At 40.7% G+C, this 20,746-nt stretch overlaps 2 protein-coding genes across 5 annotated transcripts in view; one reads left to right on the top strand and one right to left on the bottom strand.

Annotated features, from left to right (window-relative positions):
• rbm33a (RNA binding motif protein 33a) overlaps window positions 1–10,096 on the top strand; it is a 29,753-nt gene extending 19,657 nt beyond the window's left edge. For 3 of the 4 annotated variants that reach the window (XM_053342241.1, XM_053342243.1, XM_053342240.1), the window contains exons 15-19: window positions 367–1,143; window positions 2,869–3,051; window positions 3,855–4,040; window positions 4,440–4,528; window positions 4,735–10,096. In XM_053342241.1, coding sequence (XP_053198216.1) covers window positions 367–1,143; window positions 2,869–3,051; window positions 3,855–4,040; window positions 4,440–4,528; window positions 4,735–4,783 — 1,284 coding nt within the window. In that variant the 3' untranslated portion in view covers window positions 4,784–10,096. The other variant, XM_053342244.1, reaches the window with a different exon arrangement.
• Window positions 10,097–13,740: 3,644 nt separating this feature from the next.
• Window positions 13,741–19,619, bottom strand: shha (sonic hedgehog signaling molecule a). The gene is made up of 3 exons (XM_053342460.1): window positions 19,320–19,619; window positions 16,455–16,716; window positions 13,741–14,423 (listed from the first exon to the last, which is right to left on the bottom strand). Exons 1-3 carry the CDS (start codon window positions 19,617–19,619, stop codon window positions 13,741–13,743), a joined length of 1,245 nt encoding a protein of 414 aa, XP_053198435.1.
• Window positions 19,620–20,746: the final 1,127 nt, after the last annotated feature.

Genomic DNA, 20,746 nt, shown 5'->3' with positions numbered 1-20,746 from the left:
ACAGATTATTTCAGATAAATGTGTGTAATTCCTCCTTCGGTATTTTTTTCCTGCTATATTGAGTGACCCAGAAATTGTATGCTCAGTGGGGCTTGTTAGTGTGCTGAGAGGGACTCCCATTTATTAAAAACCCAATCATAAGATTTGTTAATGACAGCAGCCTCATTCAATTGGAAAGAACAGATCAATACTATTGCATTTGTCTCTTGGGTTTTGACTGATTACATCTGAGTGTCACACCAAGTAATATGGTTCAAATAGGACTCAGTGTCACCCCCCCCCCCCCCCCCCCACCTCTCCCCCCACCCCCCTTTCCAGTCAGTAGAGACAGACAGTGATATTGTCATTTTGTGTTTTGTACCACAGGACCCTGATGAGGATGAGGACATGCGGCAGTACCGTCTAAAGATCGAGGAGCAGAAACGTCTGAGAGAGGAGATCCTGAAGAGGAAGGAATTGAGACGGCAGATGCAGGCAGGTGTGAGGAAGAAGGAGCTGCTAGACAGGATCAACTCCCAGACGACCACTCCAAACCAAGGCCCGGCTCCTTCACAGACTCCATCCGTACAACAAAATCAACAAACCCCACACCCCGTTGTACAACAGCAACCACCACCACAACCATTACAGCAGCAAGAACAGCAGCAGCAGCAGCAGCAACAACAACAACTACAGCCACAACAGCAGAGAACACAACAGTCCGTAAATCAATCATTAAAGAATCCTAATCAAGGCCCCCCCATTTCTCCTAACGGCGCTGCTCAGACCCCTACACCACGTCCCAATGTCAAGGCACGCCTGCAGATGGTGAAGGGTAACAGCCAGCAACAACAGACTCTTGGGCCTGGGCCTGGGCCTGGGCCTGACCAGCAGTGGAAACAGCCCCAACAAAATCAGCAGCAGCAGCCACCACTGTGGAGGAACAGTGCTATGCAGAATGTAAACAGACCCGGCGCTCAAATCCAGTCTCCTCAGGTCCCCCAAAAGAACATACCTGTAACTTCCTCAGTGGGCCCTGGCCAGACCCAGGTTCAAGGACCTAAACCTGGGGCTAAAAGAACTGTGATGCAGCGGGCGAAGATTTGTGGAGGTGAAGGCCAGCAGGTGCCACAAAAAGTCAGAGTCGTCAAACTTTCAGGAGCGGTGAGCATATAGTTTCATTTCTATCTCACGCCATCTTTTGGGGTTTTGTCTGACATTTATTTCATCCCCTTTCAACTAATTTTTACTCACATGGGAAATGACATAGTTTTGTAATGGAATAGTTTTAAATGCCACTGAGTGCCCTCACACTGTCTGTTTTGTAACCTAAAAGATATCTAACCTATGGGGATGACAAGTTGATGTCTGTGTCATTTTGGCAAAATTGATCTGTTAAGAGTTTCCTCTCTTAAGCTTCAGGAACTGATATTTAAGCCACAATGCCTCTACTTATGTTTTACCTTTAGAACACAGAAAGGCCGTAGGCATTAAAGAGAAGAGTATGACATTTATCTGTAGAGTTGGGGACATCTCATCACTGCTCTTAAAGGTTGATATCCTCTTTTAAGGGCAGAAGACGATTCTTTTAAAGATGAAGGCCTCCGAGAGGGTAAAACAAGAATGACAGTAACACCAACAAAGTCTAGAATTACCACTGCTGGTTATTTAATACTAACTTGAAGTTACTGCCGTGGCCTTAATTACACATTAATCTTTATTGAAAAAAAAACACAAAGGCATGCATGTTAAACATTCATACTTGTCACTGATGAGACATGTTGGTGAGATGTGATAGTATTTGAAATAAGCCGCTTTCGACTCCATCCCAGAGGATCAAGCCGCAGAGCCAAAATCGCAGGCTGGCTGCAGATGAAGATAACTGGGTGTCAGTGCGTTAATGGAAACCTGCGCAGAGCTATCTGATACGCCGCATCTTAGAAGGAAAAAAAAGGGAGTGGGATGTGAGGTGGAGAAAGAGAGATGGAAACAGAAAGAAACAGCTAAGGCCTATAGCTGTGGTGAAAAGCAGATTCTCTAGATGCTCTCTCTTCCACATTGTTCTGCTGTCATCAACGGGAGCTTGACAATGTTATCTCCCCTCTCCTTTTTTTCTGTCTCTCTCTCTTTCCCTCTGTCATCCCTCAGTTGCTTTTTTCCATCAACCCATCTCTCAGGTGCGAGGCAACAAAAGAATGCCAATCCAAGACCCTTGTAATTAATCTTTCTTGGTTGAAGGGGGGTAACATAATACCTGTGTAAGAAAGTTGCCACTTTTGAGGATTTGGATTTGTATGGCTTAGGCACACAGATAAGAGGCAAATTATATTTTCATCAGGAATAATACAAAGCAGCGCAAGACACAAAAGCTTGGGAGAAGGGGGGCGTAAGGGGGATGGGGTACACATCGAGCTGCCGTCGTTCCAGTGTAATGCAGCTTAGCATTTGATGGGCGCAATCAGGAGCTGTGATTTCTATAGGAGGGATTAATCCATTTACTCTCAACTGGGGACAGGTCAGAGATATCGTCTCTTTTCTTCCCCTGTATTGATCTGTCACATCTCTCTGCAGAGTTGGGGAAGGGACGACCTTCAATTCCTCCCCGCATGTCAACAGAGTTGAGCTGTGACTTTATTTGATAATGAGACCATCACCTTGTTGGGTTGATCTATTCCCCACAGCCTGTCTGATAGGGATCCAGTCCCACTGCTGGCACAATTTCAGTTTGCTTTGTAGATATGGCCTTGTATTTCTCCCTGTTGTCCACAAACTTGACACTTTGCCTAAATGCTTAATGTGAGCAGCAGTTTGTGACGCCTGCAAATGGAGATAAAGGCTGAAATTTTTTTTAGGTGGAAATTAATGTTGTCCTCTATCATTCCCATCCAGGCTGGAAAGGGGCCTGAGGCCATGGGCGTCCCAGTGCAGCAACAAGACACCTGGTCGGCAACCCCACTCAACCAGGGCGTCCAAAGGAAGGTTACCATGACAGGGCAGCAGCAGCAGCAACAGGGACCAGGAGGAACACCGCAGGCTAGCCGAGGGGGCATGGGCAACCCACAGCAAAATAGGGTATGTAATAAACAAGCACTTACCTTCTTCTGGGCTGCGGACACCAGAAATAATTTCAGCTAAAATATATATATTACCAGTGCAGACTGGGGGCCAATGGCAGTTCTGAAATAAAAGAAGTTGAAATGTATCCTGTAAAGTTGTTGTGTGCCGCTGGCACTACCCTGGCATTCAGTAGACATACCAGTTGAGCAGGAGAGGTAATAAGACAGGACAGTGTGCCAGGTGCAGTAGTATTGACATGCTGAAAGCAGTGTAACACGGGGGGCTACACAAGGTCCCCTGGCCTCGCTGCACGCCTGTCACCACCAGGCTGCTGTCACACTTACTATACTCACTGACGCTGACAGGGTAAGGCAGCCACCATAACGCTTGCATGGCTCCTCTCCCTTTATGTTCCCCCGCCTCCAACACACACACACACAGACACACACACACACTCCCACTACCTCCTCTCCTCTCTTTTTGGGTCTCTCCCTCCTCCTCTTCCTCTGCTGCTGAAGAAACCTACCTCTCACTCACAAGCTCATATGAAGATATGCCATGCCACATGCATCATGTTCTGACGTTGATGTTCTATGTAGAAATATGATAAGTCAATCATGTGAAAGCCTGGCATGTCTGAGAGGTGCAAGGGAGAAACACATAGCATTTTTAATATTTCCTTTGTGCTGAGAAACACTATAGCTTCTCTGAATGCAAGATTAAAACATCAACATGACTGTGTAAGCAGGCAGTTTTATTTTCGCCGTTGCTCCCTTACTCATTCCCCTAATTTTTTCCCACACCTGGTGTTGGTATAGGTTGTCGTGTCTGGCCGGGGCCGAGGTAGAGGGAGTGGTCAGGTGGGTCGAGGACGTCCAGTGGCCACCAGACAAAGCCAAAGAGTTGCAGAAAGCAAACACTGTACTGTGTCCATAGAGGGCCTCTCATCATCCACAACTGACGTTCAGCTGAAGAACCTTCTCCGGTCCATCGGCCCAATAGAGGTAGGTACCAACTGCATTTCAGCTTGATTCTTAAGAGTGCACATTTATTGTAATTCAGACTACATTTGTGTGTAAGGCTCCTGTTTTGTATAGAGTAAAATTCTACACATCACTCACAAGTTAAAGCTGTAACCACTGCCATATGCTCTTAAATGGTATTTTGATATTTAACATATGTACCTCTTGATGAAAACTTAAAAATAGATTTTTAATTGCGTCAGCTAGAGTGGTAGTAATATTTTCTCAGTGTGATCGTAGCGCCCTCTATTGTTGTGATGTGGTAGCTAGAGAAAGTGAATGAATTGATCAGTTTCTCTTCACCACCCTCACTCCCTCTTGTGGGTGAGAGAAGCATCTAGTTATATCCAATTTGTCCTTTTCTATTTCTGCGTATCGCAGATGTTCAAAATGATGCCCCAGCAGAGGAAAGCGGTTGCCACCTTTTCCAGTCCCCAGCATGCAGCAAGTTTTCAAATGAGCTTCCATAGGTAATCAATTCATCTTCTTCCTTTCATTTTAATAGACATGCCAGTTAAATAATTACATACAGTGGTAGCCCTTTTACATTTCCCCAGTGTGATGGTCTTGGAATTTTGCTTTTTTACATTTTGTACAAAGTACAGCATAAGTGTTCATTAGTATGTCAGCCCCCTGAGACAGAGGTTGAAACTTCATTATTACAATTACCACACAGGCACATGATTGATTTGTCCCACATTGATGTGTCGCTGATTGATGGATGAGGAGCACAATAAAGTGAGGGAGCCCTGTTATAAGAAGTCACTGTCTCCCAACGTGGGAGCCTCTCATGTGCAGCTCCAACCTACCGCAGGAACATTTCTTCAACCCTTTGGGGGCAATCACAGTCATCGTTCCTGCACAGAAGCATCGTTCATCTCCTATCAGCTTGGAACAATGAACACAAAGACATTAGCTGCGAGCATGCCTGCGTTTGACTTTGTCTACCATTGTCTTTTGTTGTAAAATGGCACTGGAGAGACACTGAACAGTTAACCCTACTTTGATGTAGTTTGTGAAGAATGTTTTTGTGCATTTTACATGGACACTAAGTAGAACTTATCATGGGATAATGGTTGCTCCCCCCCTTAATAAGATTCATTATAAAAAAACAAAAAAGGACATTTGAACTATGTAATTCTGATCACTTCATGGTATTTTCTTTTAATAATTTATAAGTCGCTGTTTGGTTCGGATGCAGGGAATGGTTCTGGAAGATTGCGGCCAGTATATTCATATAGAAGTGCTGTAGATGGCAGTATTTCATCACTGTTGGTGGAGCTTCATTTATTTCTAACCCAAGACGGCTCTCAGATAGAGTTATGTCTCCAAGCTGTTTGTGGGGGAATGGCACTGCCTAGTGGAGAACATGCAGACAAGCACAGAAGTGGCCTGGGTTGTATGGAATGATTTGAATAATATTGGCATAGGACACAACAGGACGTGTTTTTCCTGAATTCCCATTGGTTTTGGGAATGGTAAATGTTGCAACTGGATTGTGCAGATTTAGTGGTGCTTATTGGTTTCCGTGCTGCCTCTTGATCAGATTGTTCAGACCACCTCTCTCATTTAGGTTTGTTCAATTGAGATGGACAATTTTCTAAATGTTGATAGGTCTTTTAACTGATACCTGGAATGCATTTTTGGAAAGATCTTTCATACCTTTTTGATGTATATTTTAGTTGTTTGTCCTATTATGGAGTAGTCATGGGTTTAGATTTCTAGTCTGTGGCAATTGTGCTTTGAGGAAGTACAAATATCCTTTTTTTGAAAGTTTTTATGAATTGTTGGGAATTTAATACTTGTCTTATTTGGTAGATCCAAGAGAATTGCTTACATTTCTCTTCAGAATACACACATTTCTGTGATTTTTTACTAAGATACACATTTTGCTTACTCCTTTCTGAATGAAACTGGTACAATTGGTCCAATTCCATGTCAGTTGATAATTTGGTGTCTTATCACTGAGCTGTATAGTGTACCTTGAATAGCACTTTGAACAACTTGCCTTCTCATACTAGAGATGTTTGGCTGAAACAGAACAGAAAAACCCCACAATGGTTATTATTAAATTCTTCTCATTACACTAAGACATCCTCTGCTAAGTTTGGACTCTGTAGGACACAAAAAGTCACAAGGTGTGTTGGAAGTGGTTACTACAGGCACTTATGCATCACTTTATTTTAATTTTCTCTTAGCACGTGCCCTTGTTTGGGAAGTGCTACCACATCATTGAAAACCTTGAATTCTCTAAATAATACATTTCAGCTTTCAGTTTGATTCCATTAGACGTCATTAAACCAAATACAGCAAGATATGCTTCACTTTTCCGTCATTGATTATACAGTATTAGTTTGTTTTTGTTTTTTTACTTTTTCCGTAATATTTTTGCCTGTTCCGGGATTAAAATTAGTCAAAAATGAACATTGTTTATCCGTGTTTTATAAAAACTCAAGCTCAGAAGTGAATTTGGCATTCATCATCAATAGGAAGGTGAGGGGGCAACCATTATGTGTCGTGATCATGTACATAAGTAGACCAGGTGTTTCACTTAATATTTATCCTGTTAACTTTTTTTTGTTTTTTTTGAGTTACTCTTTACTCATGTTGTATCAAGTTAAAACTTTTATATGTAAGGATATGCTGATGTGTCCAGACAAAAATAATTTTACTAGTGTTTTGTTTCTAATTTCAAGCCAAAATGAAAAACGACTGGACCACATTTCTGTTTATAAAACTTTTGACAAAAAGTTCAAGGGAAAGCAAGAAAACAATAAAAACATGGCCAATATACCGTGAACATGCAGGTATGTGAAGCCGGTTCAAACTTAGCCCAAATATGTGTGGTTGTGTGTGATGTCCATGTGTCTGATGCGTTTACAATGAAGTATCTTTTATTATTTGAACTACGTTTTATTAATTTATACTTTTTTATGTATTTTATAAGGTCCTGGGTACTCACTTTGCAGTACATGCTTTATACTTTATACACAACTCAAACACCTTGTGCCTAATTCAGAACTTTTTAAGAATTTATTCTAGTTTCTGACACTAGTGATTATATGGCAGGAAATACTACCTCATATAGATGAAGGGGAATACCACTAAATTTTAGTGTTGAACTTATTTGCTACATTGTCAACAAAAGTAATATTTTCTTGCCTGTTTTACCGTGATGCCATACTAATGTACAGCTCCAGACAGTATAGGACATGCAAAAGGTCAAATAATTATGAAACAGTAGCTTAAACAGTTTTACCAGGCTGTCTTTTTGGGTTAGCACAGACTATATTGCAAATATATTTATATATAGTTTCCACAAAAGATTTTATTTACAGTCAGAAAATGACCTTCTGTCCATGTGGATGACATCACAGATAAAGTTCTTGGTTCTCTGGTTTGGAGACTTGAGAAAGCGTTCATATTCTCAAGTACCAATTGGCCTCTATGATTGCCTGCATGTGTAAACTAAACTTGTAAATTTAGTGGTATTCACCTCTAAATTAGCCATTACTTGAAAAATCCACTAAGTTAAAAAAATTAGCTACACATTCAAGATCACCGCATTCTCAACATGCTTTAGTATTGGGATAAACGAGGTGTCTGAAAATGTTGAAACTCCTTAAATTCCTTAAGTCCTTGTACAACTTGAGGTTAAGTGGTTCCAAATCTTTTTGTATGTTGTACAGTTGTTCTAAACTGACTTCTTTGTGTTTTATTCCTTTTTGTTTTGAGTTGAACTGATGTAGAAGTTTTTGTTCCCTAGCATTGTGTATTTGCTGTCTTAAATGTTGTGCATTACACTTAATATTTAGTGCTGTGGTAAATCCTGTGGATTTGAAAAAGTATCGACAATGCCAGTCAAAGTAATATTGTTATAAGACACTTGGTCTTGTACTACCAGAACAGATTCATATTGAATCTATTGTACCTTAATTTTAAGACTTTCTGACATATATCTTGAACTTTAAGATATGTTTTCACTGTAATTTCAGTAGACTGTTAAAGGAGTAGTAAGATCTTGCCTCATGCTTGCAATAGGCAAAAATCTTTAATTCAAAATGGCTTATTTTCTGTGAAATAAGTTCATTTCTAAGTTGTCAATGGGGCTTTTCTTGTGCTTGTATAAGACACCATCATGGCTGTGAATGACTAGTTTCTCACTGGTTATACTGGCATTGGGTCAAAAGAATTTTATACACAGCGCTAACTTACAATATTTTTTCAACAGGTCTGTTTGGAGAATCGGAGCGTTGACATCCTGCTGAAATAACCATTTCACTCTTTCTGTTTCTTTAGGTCACATTCTCTTAAACAGAAGCGATACAAGCGGGCATCAGTGTGGTTGCTAGCTTGAAGTTTCTGTTCCTTTGAAAGTGACCATACTAAGGGTTTAGCATGTTTTAGCCAATCAACATATTGGGTTATAAATGGGTTATAATTTGCTACTAACCACAAATTATAGCACGTTTAAATACATTTCCCAAAGTAATGTCAGTTTCTTTAGTTGCAGCTTGTAGAAACTCAGCTTTATTTATTTGTTTATTTATTTATTTTTGTCTAAGTTAATTTATTATTGCATGGTAACGTAGTTGACGGTTATTCTTGTGCAAATCTCCAACACCTCAAACTTAGGTCAGGCAGTTTATGGTTAATGCAAACAAAATCTAGCAGCAGTTTGTACCTCTTTTGTAATAATTTAAAGTTCAATTTTCACAAAAATATTATTATTTATCCAACTTTTGCTGTCTTTATTTGGTTAAAGTAATTGTAAAACTATTCTGTACAGTACACCAGATAGATTTATTTTTTTTATTTTGTCTTTGTTTTTGCAAAAGTAGCAAATAAGTATTTTCAAAATTAAGTTCTTTGGTTTATTTTAAATTCAACTGGTGGCTTAAATTTGTGACTCTTAATGTGTGTTTAAAAGCTGAAAGATTGATTACACAAGAGGAACAAACTGGTGTAGAGCTAAGACATGTAAAACCAATGGTATGGTCCTTTTAAGATTGTCAGACTGTAATTAAAGATTAAAAGGGTAGGATGGTGTGTTTTTGTGGAAAGATCACTGGTAAAAATAAGCTGTTGCTCAAGTTTACTTTAAAAAAAACCCCCACTTTGATAGACTCCTGGTATAATCACTTTGTTGGAGGTTGTAGCTGTACAGATGCGTTTTGGATGGCGCTCGTGAGATGTTTCTTGTGAAAACACACCTGATGTGACCACTTCTCACCACAGATGTCACCAAAACAGAATGATTAACACAAATTGCTTAACAAAACTTTCCCTCAGCATACATGAAAATGGTGTGATGCTGCTTTGTCATTTTTCCTGTCTTTTTCAAAAAAATTTAACTCTAACACTTTCAGTCCTTTTACAGCCACGCTGCCCCGGACCTTGGAAAGAAGATTTCATTTTTCATTTCTTTATTTCCCTCACTAAATAGCTCTTGCTGCATTCAGACTATGGGACGCACCACATTTCCTATCATCACTGCTTTCCCCCTGCTATCACTGTTCTTCCAACTTGCATATATTTGACAGTTGCTCATCTTTTCTTTGAATGAACTTAAGACTTCTGTATCAAGCAGGGTGGCCTACCTGGATTACCATTGTTTATTAGCCCAGTGGATGGAGGTTTCCATCTCTGTGACGACAGCCGGGTTCATAGAGCAGACACGTAACTCTAAAGCCGCTTTATGGCTTTCACTCCACCAAAGGTCATCCCCACTTCTTGACATTCATTATTTGGTTGGATTTTGAAAAAGACACTACAATTGTTCCCTCATCTGGAGCAGTATGGTGTGCCAAATAATGACTCAAACTGTTGAAAATCCAACCTCTTGAGTTTTGACTGAGACGGTTGACAAACCATTCTGTCATGTGTGTTCACACTTTGATGTATGGCATGAAGTAATCATTTGTTTGCTTCCTTATGTTGGAAAACTCACAAATCAATGTGCAATTTGTTCAGATGTTGTAAATGATGTAATTTTTTTAATACGCTGGAATCATTTTAAAAGAAATTCAATATTTTTTTAAGAAAAAGACGACATGTATTAAATTTGATACTCTAAAAAGAATAAACTTTTTGATATAAAAGTGAACTTTTGTGTTTTTGTTGTATTTTGGAATGGCTGGCACTTAAAACTAACCCTGTTTAGACATAAACAACCACAGTCAAAAGTAGATATTGACTGGAATAGAGGGGATCTTGAAGCAAAGGTTTCCCAGCCTGTTTTTGGCTGGTGACCCCTTAATTTGAAATAGTGTGTGTTTGCGACTAGTCATCACTGTATGAATATGTTCTCTTTGGTTGGGAACAATTCAACCATTCATTTTCTCCTATGAACTTCTTGGGATTCTTTAAAATGACTATAAGAAGCCCAACAAGATCAAGCTATCCAGCATTTCACAAGGAAAAATAAAGCAAATATTAGAGAAAAGTGGAAAAAGGCGATCTAAACTTAACTAGCCTAACAGTTTATCTATTTATCTCTGGAACGCATCAAAGGATCCCCCCCTCAGGGTGAGAATCACTGATTGCCATCTAAAATCCAAAAAGACTCCCTTCAGGTTCATGGACACTACAACTTACTTCTCTTACTGTATAAAAATCTCAAACTAGCAACATGTCAAGCTGTTGCAGGCCGTATGCTGTGGATTTAATTTTGTCTCCTCTTGAACTAAAGCATTCACCAAGTGCTCTTCATAGCCATGACCAAGAGGAAAGGTAAATATATTAAAATTGAAAGTTTTTAATTGTCATACATTATGACTCTGGTTAGCAACCCTGTGTTTTGGTCACAATATTATAATCATGTAGGTTTATATCTTATATATTATTATGATTGGTCTTGTGATTTGTCCTACTTGTACTTTAGCTATCTTGCCACTTTCTTCAAACTCTACTAATATATCTTATTAGTCTGTCATGAATAGTAAAGTCCTCTCTTTCAGTTTAATAATGGTAATTGTGGTGATAAAGGTGTGATAACTTGTCAAGAATCAGAATCCTGTAGGTTTTCTTGTTCCTCCATCTTACCACTCAGATCTGGAGCACTCTACTGGTTGCTGCCACAGAGAAGTAAATGTTGGCCTGGAAAGAAGGAGCGCTGCCATTTGCAGAACTCACTTAGAAACGGTGAGTTTTGTTTTCCAGAATGCCAGACTGTTCGTGTTTGCAAATGTCAACATTTGTAAAAGCCGTTGTTGAGCTCTAGCAGACTGAGGGCCCCCAGAGGGATTAGAGGAGGCTCTGTTTACCTGCTCTGAGGAATGCTGCCCTGCGCGGACGCTTTTGTATCTGTCAGGGACCCAAGGTCACAGTGCCGGCAGAGATGGGCCACTTTGTCCCTCACCAAGTTTCCACCTCACAATATCAACAATAAAACAATGTGGGCGACCTGAGAGAAGGAAATGGAATTCCTGCTCGTGTTGCAACAGTGTTCAGAAACTCAGGTTCAATGGCCTTTTACCTTTGATAAGTCTGGGTGAGGGATGGGTTTTATCACTTTCAAGATGTTGAAACTGAAAAGCAATAACATTTACATAACATAAGTTGAATTTAATAAAGTATTCTAAACTTTCTTTGCACTAGTGCTCCTAATTAGACCTGTGTTATTTAATTATTTAATCTATCCTATAGAGTTGGATCACACTTACACAAAGTGAGCCTATAGTCCCCAAAATCTCAAATATACTGTATTTCTTAGCTGGTTCACATAAAGAAGCGGCTGTTCCTCTGTGCTTGTGAGTTTTGTTAGATTTCATATAAAAGTATCCACAGCTTCCTGCTGAAGAATCCCTTTTTACAGCATTCCCAGCTGCTGCTAACCTGCAGTACCGCTAATACTCCACATGGTGTCGCCCTTGTATAGCGTACTAATAGCTACTTGGGGAAAGTGATGCTCTAATCAATTTAAGACTACCAATACCACATCCCAACTCAAAGAGGACAAAAAAATACATCAGTGCAACGTCATTAATGTGTGCTAAACATGCTGTCAGTTCCTAAGAAAATATTGTAGGATTATGGTGATTTCTACAGTCTAATACATGTTTTAATGAGCTGTGATTAATACCATTTCTGTATTTCTTTGTTTTTGGACGTAAAGAGGATCTGACCTCAACCAGCAGACACCGGAAAGCAGATTTAGAGCCAACAAACACACTTCTGTTTAATTTGTCTGCATGTTAGAAGTTATTTGCGGAGGGCAAACCTCGTTAAATTTGACATGGGCTCTCAACATTTCGCAAGCATGCAATAGGTTTTTCAAAGCGCAATATTCTCCATTTTGTAGAAGCTGCCAACCGAGGCGAAATGGTTTGTTAGCTCTTCCAAAAGAAACTCATTCAGTGACCTTAAAAATCATCCTTATACACTCATTGCTTCATCACCCAAAAATGAATGTTCAGTTCGTTTATAAAGGATAATTGTGCCAAATGGGAAAATAAGTTTACAGGTGATAACTGAATTATACACTGATGATGTGTTCAAGGACCTCGTTTAAGATCCTAATTGGGCGTAAAATGTCTCATAATGTGATTTAAATGTTCCTCTTTGTGTTTCCTGTGAAGCTCAGTCAGACAAAGACATGTAACAACTGCAAGTTTGAAGATTTTCTTTATCTCATTTTGTAATAAACATATAAATAATAAACTCTAGACATTTTTTGACACATCGCCCTGTTATGAAAGTTAATTGGTATGGTCTGGCTATATAGACTATCCAAACTGTGCATCTGCCGCATGTCATTTCTATAAAACTATCTCCCTATTACAAAATATGAAAAGAAAAATACATTTTAGTACATTTACAGGAGTTACTTATTAATTTATTTAACGAAACTTTCAGTACTACTTTAACTGTTACTGAATTGTCAGAATCTGCATTTTTAATATTTTTCTCAGAAGAAAACAGAAAAGTAGAAACACAAACAAAAAAGGGGAAAAAAGCAGAGAATGCAGACATGAGGCAGAATATCTGTCCCTCTCCGACAACTTAAACCAACAGTTTCCAAAATAATAAAATTCTTAAACCAAGCAGTACACGATTTTTCCAATACTTTCCCAACTACTGTATTTAAATTAAAATATATTCTCATATCTTACACTATTTCAAATAACGAAATGTGATTCGGTAGCGATCTGTCAAAATCTAATTTACAATTCTGTGTATAAAAATATAATTTATGGATCCCCACGAAGTTTGTTCTCCCCAAAATATAACAGTCAGTTGCACATATATGCACATATGAACATTACAACCTGTCAAAGTTAGCTCCTTTCTACATGGTCTTTTCTCTTTGCGCGTTTTTTCTCTCTTTTTCATTTTTTCATTTTTTTTTCATTTTTTCATTCTTTTTTTGCATTTGAGATATACAAAAATAGATTATGCACAATTTGCTGCTCACACCCTCTCAGAATCCATTTGTGTGACAGACAGCAGCGAGTTCACGTGAGAATAAATTATTCAAAGAGAAACTTTTTAAGGCTCCGTTCATTCTTTGAAAGGGGACACATCATAGAAAAGTCACTGAAATAAATATCCCAACTCCACTGGGGCCTTGTCTCGTTTGTTCGTTTTAATTATTATTATTATTTTATTTCTTTTTTTTTAATCTATTGAATAGTTTGTGTGTCCTACATTTAAGTCTCACTCTGCTCCTGTAGTAGAGGTTTCAACTCGAGTATACTGACATCCCAAGTGGATGGATCGAGTGGCTGTCCAAGAGCCATGTTCCTAATTGATAAAGGATCTTGGAGTACCAGTGCACTCCGTCGTTCTGTGCACTGACTTGTGGCTGGGAACTGAAAAGCAACGAGGACACCCAGTGGGCGAGCCTGACAGGTGCCAGGGCCCAGTGCGCCAGGTCGTGGTCTTCAATCACTGCGTAACAGGACGCAAGGACCTGGTCCACCACAACGGTCCCCTGCATGGTCACCGGCGCAAACGAGCCCTCGTGCTCCTCCGTGTAAATCCGTTTTACGGTCACAGGCTCGAGTCGACTTCGCTCGTTGTCAGAGACGAACACCTTTTGCCCAGGTTGGACTTCGCTCGCGAAGATCGCCGACCTCCTCTCCCCAGTGTCCGTGGAGTTGTGGGCGACGAAGAGGAGGTGCGCCGCGGTGAGGACGATTTTCTGTCCGGCGTCGGTTTCGATCACATAGAAGAGCCTCCTGGTCGTTGAGTCTTGGTCTATGAACATGATGAAGTCAGTGTAAATCGGGGTTCCATCGTCATCTGCTGCCAGGACTTTGTCGCCGGTTTGAAGGTCTTTAACCGCCTTGGTGGATCCATCCTGCAGGGTGACTGAAGAGGAGCCTGGGAAGCAGCCACCAGTTTTTGCTGCCACTGAGTTTTCTGTTGAAATAAAACATTATGTTATTACATAACTGAAGTTTAGGCAACACGTTTTTTTTTACAACCCCAAAATGTTTATTAAGCATCCATAGTGGCACCCTAAACTTATTTGAAAACATCTAAATACTCCTAAAATTTTCTAAATCAACAATACTTCAAACTTTTAGTACTTTTGAAAAGAAAAAAAAGTATCACACCTGCTTTCATTACAGTTCGAGACCACCGTCTTATTCAAAAGACCATTCAAGAACCCCCCTTTTCTGCGCGTAGGCTATGTGTATTTTTTTCCTTCCTCCACATCTTGGTGGGCTATATGCATTTTGCATAATGATGCCTGTCGGCTCCTCCATGCCAAATGCGTATTGGCTTGGCCCAAGTTGTCTGAGACGAGAAAACTGAAAGCCTTGGCTCATCTATTCTTAATTAAAAAACCCAATAAAGAGCAGCCATTGTTATTCTAAATCAGCTTGTGGATCGAGCTACTCTCGGTAAAGAACACTTACGCCTTTCCCAGCTACTCTTCCCATATTTACTCAGGTGCAGAAACCTCTATGTGACAATTCACACAAATAGGCGACTCACAACTACTATTTACCCAGTGGAGCCACTTTTCCAAGCCTCTCGAGTTGTAGATTTGAATTTAAATGAGGGTCCGGACTCTTAAATGCTTTCTGTTGTGCAACATCAATGTCCCTCTTTCTACCACCTCTCCCTGCTTTGTTGTCAGTCTTGATGACAATAATTTTGGCCTTGGTGGAGCTCTTCACATACCAGTCTCTAGGATCACACTGTCCTGCACACAGAAAAAGGGGGTTTCCTACTCAGAATTTGGGGCTTTTAATCTTCTTTTAAGATTCCCGAGCATGAAATAAGGTGACAACTGAAAACCAGATTTACCCCCAAATCCCTTTGGTAAAGTCGCATGACCCCTAATGACACATCGGCCTGGCCCATAGTGTGATCTAAAAAAGTGTGTGTTGAATGATAAATAAGGGATTTATCAATTAAAAAAGAGCCATGGCTCATCAATCAGTGTGAAGAAATATTTTCCAAACCCAATAGGTGTCCTTAGCTTAGTGAAGACCTCAATTTTAGAAGATTTAAGCCAAAAATAACACATAAAGAAGGCTTTTAAATAGAAACGTTGAGAGCAAAGCTAAACTAAATGAGATTAAAAAACAAAAAACAAAAATTTAACGTTCTTACGTTTTCTCTTATATGGCCAAATACAAACTGTTCCCCAATTTAAAACTAACAACATAACTTAAAGAACCTTATTTTGGTTTCTGCTCATGGACATATATCCAGAGAACAATAATGATGTTAGCTGTTTTAAGTCACATCGGGAAGCCTTGTTAGATTATAGTCGTGGTTCCCACCAGGAGACAGTGTGGGGCGATGTAAGATCAAGAAATATGCTGCATGTTAAATGCTCATATCGCTACAGGCTGGGATGTGCCCATACACCATTCATAGAAAAACATATCTACTATTTCATAATGCAAACAAAATCATTACTCTCACTCTTTTTCACTCCAGTTAAGCTTATGAGAAAGATTTTAGTAGTTAGTTGTTTTGATGAATCATTAATTGATTATGTGTTGAGGCGTAATTTGGCAAAAACCTGTATTTTTTTCATCACGTTTTCTTTACGAGATTTAGACTCTTTTTATGAATGTAACTGTTTCAAGCTTAGTTCCCCAAAGCATACATGTTGCAAACAACTGATCACTGGAAGCAGGTTATTTAGACATTTGTATTTTTTTATCGTCAACTTGATTGATATCTGAGGTCCTCACTGCAAGCCTGAAAAAGAATCTAGTTCTCCCCTCCTCACAGCTGATAAAATGCTTTTTGCATGAACTTATGTTAGAGATAAAGCATCGCTGCAGCTTCCCCGAGCTGCACCTGCGCTTCTTGATGATTACAATCGCACCTGATGGGGAAAAAATGCGCACTGGTGATAGATTTTCTCCTGTGCGCACGCATCACAGAACAATTGAGTGGTTTCCATCTCTCCCTGCAGCATACCTGCTTTCACAGAGCAGTGGATGTGGGCTTTCGATTCATAGTAGACCCAGTCGAATCCGGCTTCCACCGCTAGCCTGGACAGAGTGCCGTATTTACTCTTGTCTCTGTCCGAGGTGGTGATGTCCACTGCTCTGCCCTCGTAGTGAAGCGACTCCTCGAAGTGGTGTCCGTCCTCGTCCCAGCCCTCGGTGACCCGCAGCTTCACCCCGGGCCACTGGTTCATCACAGAGATGGCCAGCGAGTTCAGCTTGTCTTTACATCTCTGAGGGAAGGAGGAATGGATCAGTTTGTTACTTGTTGTGTTATACAGCATATTGGGTGCTTTAAATCATATAAACTGTCCAGGAGAAGTGCGGGAAAGCTTCTCTTAGATTAGCACAATTTATTTTCCCAAAAAGAGCAGGTGGTCTTAACTGACTTAATATATACATCTCATATTTTGATCAGAGAACGATTGGACCACATGCGCCACACATGATCTTTTGTCTCCTTTTGAAAGATTCCTAGTATACTTGCTTAATCTCTGCTGAGTCCATTAAATCGTAATTACACGTAATTACAATTTGAGATCGATTTGGACTCGCCGAGGCCTCCTCTACACCTTTCCATCCTTTATTTGTGGAGAAGATGGACATTTTTGCAGCTCAGCCTCGAGAGTGGAACCCTTGTTCATATCAGGCCCTTTATCCTTAAGAAACACATCTGTGAATGTGTGTAAAAACGCCTCTTTTGGCAACTCTCCCCGTAGTGAGATGTGGCTTAATAGTTGAGGGAGGTGCTCATTCAAACGCTCCTTCAAATCAGACTTGAGTTCACCAGGCTTTCCTAGACTGCAGTGAATTAATTCATTGATTAGTTCAGTTATTGCACATACTCCAGGAAGCTACTGCAAGCACGTGCCTCATTTCATGTATAAATGTAACTTCTGTTGTCAAAGATAACAAGGAAAGTCTACTACATTATTGCGTAAAAACCCGTGCGTAAAATACCACAGGATTCATGCGTAAAGCCGTAGAACAGCGAAAGAATCGTTGGCACAGCGTTAATCCCCATGTGATCATGCTTATGCCACTGGCAGAGTAGTCTACAAAACAGCAACAACCACAGTCTTTTAGATGCATGTATTTCAATGTCATGTACGATGAGTACAAGCTCACCTGTTTTAGTTACTATGGCCTCCCGCTGACCAAAGGTCATAAGTTCAAATTGCGTTTCAGTCCCAGCGAGGGGTGCTTAACAGCTCTTTCATTTACATTTCACACAGTTGTTATGTTTTGTGTAAACGCTAGGATACTGAATGGAAAACGGATGAAGAAGCAGAAGCTAGAACCACTGGCTTTATTTAAAATATATCTGTAAAACAGGAGAAAAAAACTCCCAATCATTGCTAATAAAAGGCCCCAAAATTTAGCAAACCTATGCCACAAATGCCCCAGACAACCCCCTTTTGTCTGAGGAACTCTCACCTTGTTTGTATGATTTGATACAGACCTGTAAACACAGCAGTTTATACAGAAGGTGGTGCGTTTTACTGAGATTGGAAGCTTTGCATGCAGATGTTATTCTATATTCTTATAAATGAATAACATAACAGTAAAAACGAAACTATTCTTGTTTTTCCGTGAGGCTCTGGAAGACTGACTCGAGCATACGTGAAGGGTCCCTGAACCTCACTCCGTGCATCACACCACCACGCGACTGTAGTTTCATGATGTCTGTGTCTGAGAACCTATAGGTGTATCACAGAGATGTGGGGAGGGCTGAGAGGGACGCCGGGACCGCACGCACAGTGAATATTTCATCGGAGCTCGTGCTCATGCATGGTGCGAGGCACGGGTTCAGGGACTCCGGCGCGCGCCTGGCTTCATCACCAGCAGCACCACCACCATCACCACCGGCATTTTATTATTACTGAGCCAATATCACCCAAGCGCTTTTAATAATTCACCAGCATCTAAGTGCTAAAAGTCATGCTGAAGAGACGCGGCATCCTGCAGCCTGGAGAGAAATCAAGCCATCTCTGCGATGTATTGTGAGGCTCGTTTTATATGTACAGAACGAGTTATGAGCTTTGATAACTAACTACCTACATGAGCATGGAGTATTATTTTGAAAAAAAGATGTCATCTTCCATGCATTTGCATTTGTATAGCGCACCATCACTCATGTGCGCCCTGCTCTTATACATGATCGAGTCCCACCCATTAATGAAGTCCTGAACACTCTCAAAGAAATATCACTATTTCCATGCACTGATGCACACCATGCGAAAGGCTAAATTACAGCAGCCTGTGCGAGAAAATGTCTGAATGAGCCACGCCATGCCTGAATAAGCCCGGCTGTTTGAAGCGGTGCGCATCTCCAGCTCTCTGTATGCGCTGGAATAAAGAAAATGCGCTTAAAAGCAGCTATAATATAACGCGTAAATAGGCAAGAAATTCTGGATGTCTTCATAAAATGTAAGTTAATGTGAATGTGCGCCTGTAAGACAACAAATAGAGCCTCACATAGATACAAATATAGATATGAGGAGAGGGGCACATTAATATTTTAAATACACTGTCACAATCATGAAGGCCGAGTGTCCTGACTGTCCGCCTGCACATCACTTCTCCAGCTGGATTTCTACATTTGCTTCAAGCCTGCAGCTTTTTTTTTTTTTAAAGAAAAACTCCCATGCTGGTGCATAAAGCGCATCCGCTTTTACAGTGAAGTTAAAAGGTTCAGTGTGAAGAGTTCAGCAGCCGGTAAAACAGACTTCACTTAAGGTGCGCAATCAGTCTGACAGCGAGGTTGTTGCAGTGCGCAGTGATGGTGCGTTAGGAGACGGGCAGTGGGGGGAAAAAGGTTATTCTGTCTCCTTACCTGAGTCATTAGCCTGTCGGCACCAGTGTTCTCCTCATCCTTGAATATGATGTCTGTGTTATAATTGGGAGTCAGTTCTTTAAATCGCTCGGAGTTTCTTGTGATCTTGCCTTCGTATCTGCCACTTGCCCCGAGGGTCTTCTCCGCCACGTTGGGGATGAACTGCTTGTACGCAAGAGGTGTCAGCTTCTTCGGGTGTCTTCTCCTGCCGTAGCCCCTGCCCGGTCCGCATCCCATCCCAGAGGACACCAAGGACAAGCAGATGAGACCAACCAATACGATTCTGGTCCAGAGCAGCATTTTTGTCCTTTAAGATCTCAAACGAGTCGCCGCTGCTATCTCTACCGTCTGCCTCTCCCGGCTCTCGCAATGCCCTTGTCTCCTCCTCTACTTCGCCTTCGCCTGGTCTCTACCGTGGCAGGTGCGGAAATGAACGCCTCAGACAAATGGTAATAACGGGGCACATCGAAGGAGGGTTAAAAAAAAGTAGCGAGGGAATTAAAAGCCACGGGATCTCTAGTCGAGCTGCAGCCGCTTGTGTGAGGCGACCGCTTTTACTGCTTTGTATTATAGCACCGATCTATAGCAGGGGAGGGACTTGATTGGCTCGCCTAGACAAACCCTCCTGATGTTATCCCACAAAAAAATCTTAAAAGATTTCTTCCACCTGAGGGTTAGCCTGTGTCGTGGGGAGGAGGGGCTGTTCCATGGGAAAACATCAATTATAAACCGTCTTTTTTTTCACCCTCCCTTTTTCCAGATTTCACAGGGAAGGCAGGACAGACAGGGGCACTTGCACAGTGCTGGGCTAAAATCTGAAACTGTAGTTAGGTGAAGTGATTTCAGTGTGTGCGGTACAGAAGTGCGCCTGGAACAACTTTCCGCACAGATTGCATTTCCCAGAGGAATAGAACTGCTCACGCCTGTGCGGGATAATTTTGCGGTGACCCTGTACTTAGCAAACACATAAATAAGCATATTACACAGTTCACTTACTGTCTAGTTTAGCAGATTGGTGGATTTGAATGCTGAATGGCTTTTAACCCTGTTTCTCCTCTAAAAAAACAAATAACACCATGGCCACGCACGAAAGTTACTTTGGAGATGTTTCACATAATTTAAATCACAGTCTAAAGCAATCTGAGCAAATATAACATAGTTTACCTTTAGGTTTTACACTACGCAAACTCATGTAACTCTGTCATACTTAAAGAAACTTTGTCAAAGTGCACTGATATCTGTGCAGTGCCCACCCTGCGCCCTCGTTGCGCCCTCTCTATTTGTGCGTCAAAGCTTGCGTTTTATTCTTTTAATGGTTATTTCCCCCTTCAAAAGTCTAAATCTATTTAAGTACATATTATAACCATTTTGAAGATGATTCTTTAATAAAGATAATAGGGGCAGACTTAGAAAACATTCGTGTTTGA

Source organism: Scomber japonicus, chromosome 21 (assembly GCF_027409825.1).
Source record: "Scomber japonicus isolate fScoJap1 chromosome 21, fScoJap1.pri, whole genome shotgun sequence".
Taxonomy (NCBI): Eukaryota; Metazoa; Chordata; class Actinopteri; order Scombriformes; family Scombridae; genus Scomber; species Scomber japonicus.
Note: the sequence above shows the minus strand (reverse complement) of the source record. Positions and strands in the feature narration are given on the sequence as shown.

Bases quoted from the DNA above. Each gene is read 5' to 3' on its own strand.
- shha (XM_053342460.1), bottom strand. From the start codon at position 19,619: ATGCTGCTCTGGACCAGAATCGTATTGGTTGGTCTCATCTGCTTGTCC. The intron at 16,717-19,319 runs GTAAGGAGACAG...TCCTTCCCTCAG, and splicing joins CCGACAGGCTAATGACTCAG to AGATGTAAAGACAAGCTGAA. The intron at 14,424-16,454 runs GTATGCTGCAGG...TTATTTCAACAG, and splicing joins CCACTGCTCTGTGAAAGCAG to AAAACTCAGTGGCAGCAAAA.